The sequence below is a fragment of the Cyphomyrmex costatus genome, unplaced genomic scaffold, assembly GCF_001594065.2.
Source record: "Cyphomyrmex costatus isolate MS0001 unplaced genomic scaffold, Ccosl1.0 scaffold1276, whole genome shotgun sequence".
In the NCBI taxonomy this organism is placed as follows: Eukaryota; Metazoa; Arthropoda; class Insecta; order Hymenoptera; family Formicidae; genus Cyphomyrmex; species Cyphomyrmex costatus.
The window spans coordinates 4,257-16,523 of NW_017275256.1; the positions used below are offsets into that span (position 1 = coordinate 4,257).

Here is a 12,267-nt window from a genome sequence, read left to right on the forward strand (position 1 = left end):
TCCTCCATAGCGTCACGCGTAACGGTCGGTCTTACGACCACCGTCTATTTCTTTGCCGGACGAGTGTCTCCGGCGGTGGCAGCTACCACCTCCTCGAGTCCGGTGATCTGGCCCGGACGTAGCTTCACTCCGATGCCTTCGGAGTGGCTACCAAGGCAGTACCGCTGCCGGTCATTGTTTCTCTCTTTCCTTCTTTCTCACTCTCATAGTGATGGTGTCCGACGTCGATCTCGGACGGGGTCTAGCAAACCCACTTAGAGCGTTCGATGAAAGTCTCGAACGATGCCCAGCGCATATTTCTCACGGGGCCTGATGACGGCTCAGGCGAAAGCCCGTTTCCTTTCTCAAGTTCACCGGAGTGTGGGTTGTCATAACCCCTCTTCCCCCCCTCGTTTTGCATACCATGTTTCAGAAGCGGATTTCCGACGCCACGCCGAGCAAACCAAAAACACGAGAGCGTCGCCAGATAAGATTCTCAACTGTTCGCCAATTCGAAAGGGACCTTGTATCTACATATATACATATGAATACGCTTAATAGTGCCTGTTTTTTAATGATTATTGCAATTGTATATATATGCATGCGCATAATAATAACTGTTATTCCTGAATCTTAAGGATGGCACACATATATATAAATGTTCACGTAACTTTCTTATTAGTTTTTATTATTAAGCAAGATTAATTTAATATCTCCATAAGTTCGTAAATATTTTCTTGTTAATGGATTAAAGAGTGTGAAATTGTCGACTGTGAACAATTTGCGCCATACGCGATCTTTATAATGTGGTTCCTGTTAATAATTTTGTTTAATGAATTAGAACTTCAATGATTCATACCATACTGAATACCTTAACGATTAAACACTTAAGCCTGATTGTTTTTCAATTATTCGTACGTGATCAACGATCATACTTCTTGAGGAAGTCAACTGATTTATGTATATTTCTGTCGCAATATAGTTATTCGTCACTGTGACTGATATTCATTCTATTTTGGTCGACGCTGCCGCTCGCCGAATCCGAACCTTCCCTTTGTAATTGAACAGTAGCTCATTGTGAGAGTAACTGGTCGCACTTTTATTTCGACGCCGACCCTTTATATAAGGGCTGTACTAGCAGCCAACGCACGAGCGTCGCTGTTGCATATTCTTCACTCGTGTCCGCACATTTTGGTCCTTCGAGCCGGATCGGTGTCGATTTCAATGTGGTGACCTTCCAAGTGTCTGACGACGTCTTATACGAGTCATACCGAATTTTGAACGTTATGGCAACTCTTGAGGAACTTTTGATCGCTCAAAAACAGACGATACTTTACATATCGAAAGTTCTGACGAATTTCAAGAAGCTTGGACAAGCCAAGATGACCCGTGCAGTGACTATCAAACGAATGGATCATTTAAAGGAGCTCTTCACCAAAGGCCAGGATTTTCACACAAAAATTGAGTTTCTGGCTACAACCCAGGATCAAGCGGAGCATGCTTATTTCAAGCACGACCAATTTTCTCTCTGCGCCGACGTCTACGAGGAGACCTCAGACTACATGGCGGAGATATTATCCGGATTCGAGACTACACTCCTTCAATCAGCCATTGGTGACGTAAGCTGTCTTTCACATTCTTATCGTCCGACAACACATTTACCGAAGCTGAATTTACCGACTTTCGACGGGAGTATCGACAAATGGGAGAACTTCCGCGATCGATTCACCTCGTTAATTCGTAACGGCCAATCATTATCTAGTGTAGATCGCATGCATTATTTATCTTCGTGTGTAAAAGGGGAAGCAAGTAACGCGCTCAGCCATCTCGCGATAACGGACGCAAATTTTGCAATCGCGTGGGATATTCTCGTCGCACGATACGGTAATAAGCGATGATTAATCAATTATCATTTTCAGTCATTATTAAATTTACCGACCGTTTCGACGAACACTTCCAAAGACCTTTGCGCGCTCCGCGATATATCCAACGCAGCGATCCAAGGATTAAAAAATCTTGGACGCCCCGTCGAACATTTGAGTGATATTTTAGTCTTTCTGATCTCCCAAAAGCTCGATAAAACCTCGCGAGAAGCATGGGAACTCCGGCGTGATACTTCTGAGCCGTATCCAACATTCGCGGAAATTAATCAATTTTTAAACGAACGAATTCAAGCGTTCGAAACAATAATTCCGATTAAACCTAAAGAAAAATCAACGGATACGACAAAGTCGGCGAAGAATAACACGGTCGTTTCCCATGCTGCGTCAACCGTCAGTTTCAAGTGTCCTGTTTGCAAACAAGGCACTCATCTGTTATACCAATGTGAAATTTTCTTAAATAAAACTCCGATCCAACGTTCCAAATACATTCGTCAGAATAACCATTGCCTTAATTGCTTCAGTCGGAAACATCATGTCAAAAACTGTACGAATAGTCACGTGTGCAAATATTGTAACGCTCAACATCATTCGTTATTACATTATAATGTTACTGCCAATCCATCTACTTCTGAGCAATCAGAGGCGCCAGCGACAACAAGCGAAGTCGCGACGCATTTCCAAGACCGTGTCACCAAATTCGAGCGGTCTGCTTGCGACAGCTCGCCTGAGATTACATTCGCCGCATGGGCGTACCGTAACCGCGCGCGCTCTGATCGATCCTGGATCCGTCGTTACTCTAATCACTGAATTAATCGTCCAATGCCTCCATCTACCAAAATTTAAACACGCAGTGTGCGTTACCGGCGTTGGCGAGACACAATTTCCTGTGCATTCTGCGACGAACATTACCGTTTCTCCGACGTTTAGCGACGGACCTGCCTACTCGAATGCGCTGATTCTTAAATCGTTAACCAAGTACTTGCCGAACCAAAACCTACCCGTAGATCAATGGCGTCATATTTCCGATTTAACCTTGGCTGATAGTGAACCCATGAGTCGCGATCCAATTGATATCATTATCGGTATTGACTTTTATGGTATGCTCATCCTCGATGGCATTCGTAAAGGCTCAGCCAATGAGCCCGTAGTTCAAAACACCGCGCTGGGGTGGATCCTGTTTGGTCCCATCTCTCCTTCCTTGAACCGTCATTCACCTTCCTTACCCGTGCATCATAGCAACATTGAGAATCTCGATTCCGTGCTTCGGCGATTCTGGGAAGTAGAAGAACTTCCTCAGAGCCCTCATCTGACTCTAGATGAAATCCGTTATGAGGAACACTTTGTAGCGACTCATTCCGATGAAGGTCGTTATATTGTTCGACTTCCGTTCAAAACCAATAATTCCGTTTCGCTAGGTGAATCCCGTGCCGGTACGTTCACGTGCCTCCAACGTCTTGAAAGGCGTTTCCTTCGTCAGCTGACTTCAGCTTCCGAGTATAATTTCCTCGACGAGTATCGTACCCTTGGTCATATGAACCAAATCCAGAACCCTGCGATGCCCAGTCTCACTGGTCAAAGCTATTATATTCCGCATCACGCAGTAATACGAACGTCAAGCGCGACAACACGTTTACGCGTCGTATTCAACGCATCAAGCCCATCATCGAATGGCACGTCGTTAAACGACCTTCTACTTGTTGGTCCGAAATTACAAATCGATATCACAACTGTCTTATTACAATGGCGCCAACACCGATATGTTTATATAGCCGATATTGAGAAAATGTATCGACAGATCTTGGTCGATCCCCGCGATACAGATTTTCAACGCATTCTATGGCGCGCTTCATCGGATGTACCTGTCGACGAGTATCGTTTAATGACTGTTACTTACGGTACCGCCGCAGCACCCTACCTCGCCCTTCGCGTACTTAAGCAGCTCACTCAGGATGAGGGATCACATTTCCCGCTCGCAGTTCCGATATTAAATTCACAAATTTATATAGACGATTGCATTTTCGGAGCTGACGATAAAACTCTTGCGCGTGAGACACGTAATCAATTAATCGCTTTATTGTCTAAGGGGCGGCTTTTGGTTGAGAAAATGGGCAAGCAATTGCGACGACCTCTTAACCGACCTCGATCTTTCAGATCACGGTCTAGTTAACATTCAGATGCTCACCGGCGACGAGCAACTTAAAGTTCTCGGAATTGCCTGGAACCCTGTGTCAGATGTATTCAATTTCCAAGTAAATCTTGCTCAAGAGTTGTCGAAAACCAAACGTGCTATCTTGTCAACGATCTCGAAATTATTCGATCCATTAGGCTGGGCGGCACCCGTCGTCATAACAGCAAAAATTTTTATGCAACAATTGTGGTTACTTAAACGCCAATGGGATGAGGAGATTCCTGATGATTATTTTGCACAGTGGCAAAATTATCATGATAGACTCCAAAATCTCGACCGTCTTCGAATTCCCCGTTGGACAGCGAACGGCGCTGCCACGGTATCCCGAGTGCTTGACGGATTTTCGGATGCCTCAACAAAGGCGTATGCCGCAGCCGTGTATCTCCGTCTTGTTTCAAACGACGGTTCCGTTACCGTCACGCTTCTGATGGCGAAGGCCAAGGTTGCTCCCCTCAAAACATTAGCATTCCGCGTCTTGAATTATCGGCCGCGTTATTGCTGGCTCGACTTATATACGTCGTACAATCGACCCTTGATCTCTTGGCGAGCGAATGTTTTTGCTGGACGGATTCAACAATCACACTCGCTTGGCTGTGTCAACATTCTACCCGTTGGAAAACTTTTGTCGCGAATCGCGTCTCCGCGATTCAATCCTTGGTGCCAACCGCGACCTGGCGTTACGTGCCTTCGGACGCAAACCCTGCCGATTGCGCGTCCCGCGGCGTGGCTCCCGATGAACTTGCCTTGCATCCACTATGGTGGACAGGTCCTTCGTGGTTGTCGCAACTAGAGAGTTGCTGGCCACACGCGCCGTTATCTTTCATCCCAGTAGATTCAGTCCTCGAGGAGCGCCAACAAAAATCAGTATGTACCACTGTAATCTTCGAAAAGTGGGACCTCGCGACTCGATTCTCCTCGTGGTCTACTCTCGTCCGTGTTACCGCGTATATTCTCCGTTTCGTGCAAACCGTGCGAAAGCTTGACCGGTCGTCGACAGATAGCAAGCCGCACGATTAAAGATCTTCTGTCATCAGAAGAAATCCAAGCCGCGAAACATTATTGGATAAAGACACTGCAAACTGAATTATTCCCGGACGAAATAGCAAGATTAACTGCTCAGCGACCATTATCAAAAACAAGCTCGCTGTCAGGCCTCAATCCGTATATTGACCCCACCGGCGTACTTCGCGCTGGCAGTCGACTTCGTCATTCTCCGTTTGCAGATGTGAAAAAATATCCCATCATCCTCCGCTCCCATTCAATTTTGTCACTCATAATCCAACATCATCATGTGCGAACAATGCACGGGAGCTCTCAACTCACAATCACCTCCCTGCGCGAGGAATTTTGGATTATTCGCGCACGAACAACTGTTCGCGCGGTACTAATCGATATGTCAGATGCGCACGCGAAGCCGCCAAGATCCCACAGGAACTCATGGGAGACCTACCGGAAGCGCGTGTTAATCGCGTCAGTCGCGCATTTATTCATAGCGGCGCACAGTGCAGTTTTTGGGTCAAAATGTCAATTCTGAACCGATCTTGACGATATTTTTTTTAAAATACGCGTGAAAGCTTCAACAATAATGAGAAACTGCGGCAATTTTGATTTGAATTAATCTAACCTATTATAACCTATAAAAATTCAGTAAACATTAATTTTCCGTAATTTTTTTTTCAATTTGAATTTTATATCGGACAACGGAACATGACCAGGTGGAAACGTTCATAAAAAGTATATAAAATGTCAGTACTGAAAAGATATCATGATAGAAAAGATTTATTTCATGGTAGAAAATCTAAACGAGCCCGTTTTCGTTTCCCGCAAGTGAAGTAGAGAACTCGCTGATATGTATGCCGAGAGGAGCCTGACACAAGAAATCTATACTTGCTATATGTCTACTTACGTACAACTGCAACCCATAGAGATATAAGAATAGAGCGCGTCAGCAGTAGGCTGACGCGTGAGTGGCTGCGATAGACGAATAGAAAGAGAACGATGCATAGTTTCCCTGTGTGTCTCTGTCTAATCTCGCGCACGTGCAGTATGACTTCGCGGTGGTTGGCCAAAAGAAAGAGAAAAGTATCATTGATACTACAAACATCAATTTTTATACAATTAATTACAATTTTTATTGAGGTTAGGTTTGTATGTTTATTATGTACAATATGTGTGTACTTACTTATGAAAACTGCGATCAGAAAATCGGTTTGATTCTTTTTTGCACACGATACACTTTACAGTCATTTTTTAAAAAAATTACACAAAAACATTTGCAAAATCGAAAGAGGTTATTTCCGGCATATACATATGCGTCTAAGAGTTCATTCCACTTAACGTTTGCAACGATCACGTGTATCATCTCATCCTTACTTAATATTCGATTACAAGAAGGACAAAATGATTCTCGCGAGCGTTGCGAACGTTAAGTGGAACGTACACTAAGTAAACATAGAATGTGCTGCGCGCATGCGTCATTAAACAAGAATGACACGAGTAACTATGCAGCGTTCTCTTTCTATCCCGCTAACGCCTGTATCTACGGCTTTTGCCCTCTATTCTTATATCTCTATGCTGCAACCACTGTTTACGTATTTTATATGATTGAAAAGTAGCTATCGAATAAGAATTTATTTACTTATTTAATTGCACTTATAAGGCATCCCGATAACATAAGACTTTTGCTGTTTTCATAAAAATGGAGTACAGAATAAAAAATGAAGATTTGTGCGACATTATTTGGAATTATAAGGAGACCGATATAAAGAAAAAAATGCTACTAATAATGGATGACATAAAAAATACTAAATTGTATAATGACAGTCAACTGTTCAAGATAAGAAATAAATTACTGCAGAATTTCGTCCCTCAGTACGAAAAGAAATGGCAGAAAGCATCGCGAAATAAGAGAAGTTTTAAAAATCAAAATGTTTATTTCTTAAAAGAAGATTTTGTAGTTAATTTCCAATCAGGTGAAGGCAGTAATGATTCTGCACAAATGGAAAATATAATGCGTGGAAATAGAAAAGGACGCCACCGTCTGTCTTTCGACGAAGGATCGACAAAAACAAAAATAAGGCGATCAAATGAATTGGCATCACAACATACCATCGAAGAATTGCAGCATGCTTTAAAAAGAAAGCTATTAAATGATAGTGGTGAAACCAACTTCGACATGGCACATATCGGTTTCAGTGATGAAAAAATTAATCAAATATTGGCTATGTACATGGACCTAAATTTGACGGAAAGAAAGTACGCAAAAATGAAGAAACACCAGAAAAAAATTACTGGCATTGATTTACTTCCACCATATGATGCCATTTTAAAAGCAAAGAAGAAATGCTATCCACAACAAATAACTGTTACCGAAAATGGAGCTAGTGTGGATTTTATTTTATTATTAGAACACACTACAAAAAGAATTCTTGCGCTACTAGAGAAAGATGTAGTGAAACATCTGTCCACAAAAAAATTGTTACTAATTGGGAAATGGGGGATGGATGGGGCTAGTGGTCAGCAAACTACTCGGCAGAAATGGATAAATCAGTCAGCTATGATTGCTGAAAGCGATACTAGCAAGGCTGAAAGTCAAAATGACCATGCCGTTTTCGTCATTTCTTTCGCCCCAATTCAACTAAAAGCGGGTAATAATGTGGTTTGGACTAACGAAACACCGTCATCAGTGCACTTTTGTCGTGTGGTAAAATTTGAGTTTACCAAAGAAACGAGCGAATTCATAACCAATGAGTATCGTTATTATTCAGAAATTCTCGAAAAAATTCAGGTATACTGTTTTAATTTCAATGACATGCCATTCGAAGTTAGCTTTAAATTATATAGCACAATGATAGACGGTAAGGTGTGTAATGTGCTAACTGGACAAAAAGCTTCAAACTGTTGCAATATTTGTAAAGTAGGGCCAAAACTAATCAATGATCTGAAACATGTACAGACGCTACCTTGTAATGAAGACTTTTACAAATTTGGATTATCCACACTTCATTTTTGGATACGATCAATGGAGAATGTATTACATGTAGCATATAGCCTCGATTTCAAGAAAAGCGCGGCAATTTCAAGCGAAGATAAGGACTCCAAAAAATCGAGAAAACGAACAATTCAATCATCACTGAAGTCTGAACTCTCTTTGACAGTAGACGTTGTTAAACAAGGTTTTGGAACAACTAACACTGGAAATGTAGCGCGATCTTTTTTTTCAGATGCTGAAACAGTAGCTGCCTGTACGGGTATTAATGTGCAATTAATCAAAAGAATGCATAACATATTGCAAGTTCTAACCTGTGGTTCGATGATCAATTGCAATACATTTAAGGCGTATTGCTTAGAAACGGCACCGTTATACGTTGAAATGTATGGCTGGTATAAGATGCCACCATCAGTTCATAAAGTTCTTATGCATGGAGGCGATATAATCAAATCCTTCGAGATACCAATCGGGTGGCTATCGGAAGAGCCTCAAGAAGGAAACAATAAAATGTTCCGCCTAGCCAGATCTAATCACAGCAGTATGACAAGTAGAAAATCTACTAATAGAGATATTATACATTTCCTCATGATCTCGTCAGATCCCGTCATTAGTTCATTAAGAATAAAAGAAAAAAGAAAGCCAAAAACATTGGAAAATGATGCAATGGATATGTTGCTAGAAAATCAATGATTCTTTTGAAAAATGTTACGATTCACTCTAATTAAGCACTCCGAAGTGAGAGGCAAGGGGACTCACTCTAATTAAGCACCCCAGAGGGGGCAGACATCTACTACGTCCTAGAGACCCTCTAATCAGAGTCGCGAAATAACGTCAATAAGGTTAGGTCGGCGATACCATTTTTCAGCAAAAACCGGAAGTAGCGATTATAGTACATTGTGTAACACTAAGGGAAAGTTGTTTATTGTGGGAACGGGTGCGACGGCACGAGCGAAGCGAGTGCGTACGCGCGCCCGTGTCGACCTATAAACAAATATGCCCCCACTGTTACACATAGAATTTTTCTTTGTGTAGGGCACATTACGTGCACGCATGAAGAAAAATATAATACTACTGCACGTACGAGCACCATCGCAGTTGCAATAAAAATACTATGATTGTGATACATTAACACCTAATACATGTGAATCTAAATACAGTTATCAGAAAGAAATTACATTATTATATTTTTTATATTAATACTGTATTTCATAAAATTATATTTTTTAAAATGACTAGTTGTTCTGCGCCAGACTGCAATAATTCTGTAAAAAAAGGTTATATTATGAAAGTCTTTCCTCGTAATCCTGAAAAAGAGCAAAATAGGCAGCGAATGTAGATCGACTTAAATTTGACGCCATGACTATTTCCGGTTTTTGCTGAAAAATGTCAGCACCAATCAAAATTGGAACCGTTATTTCGCGACTCTGATTAGAGGGTCTCTACTACGTCCACGCTCGTTGTCCCTGGATAATGCTAAAAGTAGATGACATATTTATGAACTTACATATATATTCACTCATATATCGAAGCGAACCAATATATCTATACGTTTTTGAGTTTACTGGATCAGTATACGGATTCTGTGCTCGGATTCGTAATCAACGACCTAAAAAAACCCGAATACCGAAATTCATCCAGATCGACCTCATTTTGCATTTTTTGTCCGCCAAATTGAATCCCGCCATCCATTTTGAATTTCAAAATTTTGAGCTCGGATTCGTAATCAGATATTCGAAAAACCAAAAAAAAATTCTCTTTTCTTACAACATGACTGAAATCCTTTAAAATCCGATTTCTGACAACTTCGGTAATTGTTTCCAAAAAGCCGCCATTTTGGATTTTCCACCATGAAATAAATCTTTTCTATCATGATAGCTTTTCAGTACTGACATTTTATATACTTTTTATGAACATTTCCACCTGCTCATGTTCCGTTGTCCGATATAATTCAAATTGAAAAAAAAATTACGGAAATTTAATGTTTACTGAATTTTTATAGATTATAATAGGTTAGATTAATTCAAATCAAAATTGCCGCAGTTCCTCATTATTGTTGAAGCTTTCACGCGTATTTAAAAAAAAATATCGTCAAGATCGGTTCAGAATTGACATTTTGACCCAAAAACTGCACTGTGCGGCGTCGACTATGCAGGTCCGATCGCCTTACGAAGTGCGCCTGGTCGCGGACATAAATCGCACAAGGTATATATTGCGCTCTTTATATGCCTTACCACCAAAGCTATCCATTTAGAATTAGTTAGTGACTATTCGGCTGCCACTTTTCGCGCAGCATATCATCGATTCATCTCGCGACGCGGATTACCAAAAACTATGTACTCCGATAATGGAACCACCTTCCATGGTGCCGATCGCGAAATGTCCGAAGCGTATGCTAAAGCAATCACCGATCCCAATTTTTTGAACGAAAGAAGCAGCGAACAAACCTCGTGGCATTTCATACCTCCCGCGGCCCCGCACTTCGGCGGGCTCTGGGAAGAAGCAGTAAAGAGCGTTAAGTACCACTTAAAACGTTGCATCGGCACTTATACGCTCACGTATGAAGAAATGACCACGGTGTTGTGCCGCATTGAAGCTTGTCTAAATTCTCGTCCGATCTCAGCTATCTCCGAAAATCTAGACGATTATACCGCTCTGACACCAGGCCACTTTTTAATCGGGACACCCCTTATAGCATTACCCGAACCGAGCGTGCTCGAAATCAAAGAGCAACGATTGTCACGATGGCAATTAACCCAGCGAATCATCGAAGGTTTTTGGAATTGTTGGCTGAATGAATACTTGCACACTCTTCAGCAACGCCCGAAGTGGCATATCGCTCAGCGGCTGGCCCGCGTCGGCCAAATCGTTTTTATAAAAAATCCGCTGGCTCCGCCAAGTCAATGGGAACTCGGGCGCATTCGAGAATGTCATCCCGGTGCCGATCAATTAACGCGGGTCGTTACTGTACAGACTAGCCGAGCGGTTTATAAACCACCATTAACTCAAATCTGTTTCCGTGGGGTCGATACCCCCTCTGCGACCCCACCCGCGAATTGGAACGTTTCGCGGGTCGCGGTTTGCGCGGGTGTTCCAATTCGCGGGTGGGGTCGCAGAGGGGGTATCGACCCCACGCGAAGATTGTATAAATGTGATGCGGATAGATACGCCGCTCAATAATCCTTCGATCGCTTAAAGCGGAAGATTGTCAAGAGATTCGGAAGCGAAGAAAGATTCGGAAGCGAAAAATCAAGATTTTCCTGTGATTATTTATCAAGATCATATGGCTTATACAAATGAAGAGTATTACGATATGCTCATGGTACTGGGCGAATGCCAAGGACAGTATTATCCTGCTGCAAGGCGGTACGCGGAATTGTACCCGAACCGTCAAAGACATCCGTCGGCTGCTGTCATACTCCGAGCGGCTCAAAGATTGTACGAAACCGGTAGTGTTCTACTAAATAACCACGACGTTGGGAGAAACCGTGTAGCAAGAAATTTGCGAAATACGGAAGAAATTATTCGAGCTTTTGAGCGAAACCCTGAAACGAGTATTCGAATTATTACTCGTGAACACGGATTATCATATTCGACCATTCAGAGGATATTACAAGAAGAAAAATTGCATGCATTTCATTATACCCGCGTGCAACAATTACGACCAGAAGATTATCCTGTACGGAAAACGTTCTGCGAAAACTTTTTAAGAAAAGCAGATCGAGATCCAAGATTTCCGTCTCGAATAATATTTACCGATGAATCATTATTTACGCAAGAAGGAGTATTTAATTCGCATAACATGCACGTATGGAGCGATGAAAATCCTAGAGTGGCGCGAAACAAAAACATCCAAGTTCATTGGAAGATGAATATCTGGACAGGAATTATGGGAACTCAGATACTAGGTCCAGTTGTTCTCCCGGATATTTTAAATGGAGAAACATATTTCGAATTTTTAAGGGACAATCTACCAGACTTTTTAGAAGAAATACCATTATTCGAGAGAGACAAAATTGTATTTCAGCAAGACGGTGCGGGGCCACACAACGCTAGAGCAGTGACGAATTATTTAAATCAGAAATTTCCTGGACGATGGATGGGTCGATACGGCCCAATACGTTGGCCCGCCAGATCTCCAGATCTTAATCCTCTGGATTTCTTTTTTTGGGGATACTGCAAAGAATTAATTTATAAAACCCTGTCCGAAGATATGGAAGATCTTGATA

The 12,267-nt window shown here is 42.0% G+C and overlaps 1 protein-coding gene across 1 annotated transcript; it reads left to right on the forward strand.

The window, feature by feature from the left end:
• The first annotated feature begins 1,265 nt into the window (after nt 1-1,265).
• On the forward strand, nt 1,266-4,840 carry LOC108782481 (uncharacterized). Its single transcript, XM_018550762.1, has 4 exons — nt 1,266-1,598; nt 2,052-2,304; nt 2,384-3,907; nt 4,014-4,840. The coding sequence occupies exons 1-4, from the start codon at nt 1,266-1,268 to the stop codon at nt 4,838-4,840; spliced, it is 2,937 nt and encodes a 978-aa protein (XP_018406264.1).
• Nucleotides 4,841-12,267: the final 7,427 nt, after the last annotated feature.

What these genes read in the sequence shown, in the direction of transcription:
- LOC108782481 (XM_018550762.1), top strand. Translation starts at nt 1,266, where the DNA reads ATGGCAACTCTTGAGGAACTTTTGATCGCTCAAAAACAGACGATACTT. An exon ending in TTCAATCAGCCATTGGTGAC is followed by an intron (nt 1,599 to 2,051) that starts GTAAGCTGTCTT and finishes ATCTCCCAAAAG; the next exon opens with CTCGATAAAACCTCGCGAGA. An exon ending in TGACGATAAAACTCTTGCGC is followed by an intron (nt 3,908 to 4,013) that starts GTGAGACACGTA and finishes TCGATCTTTCAG; the next exon opens with ATCACGGTCTAGTTAACATT.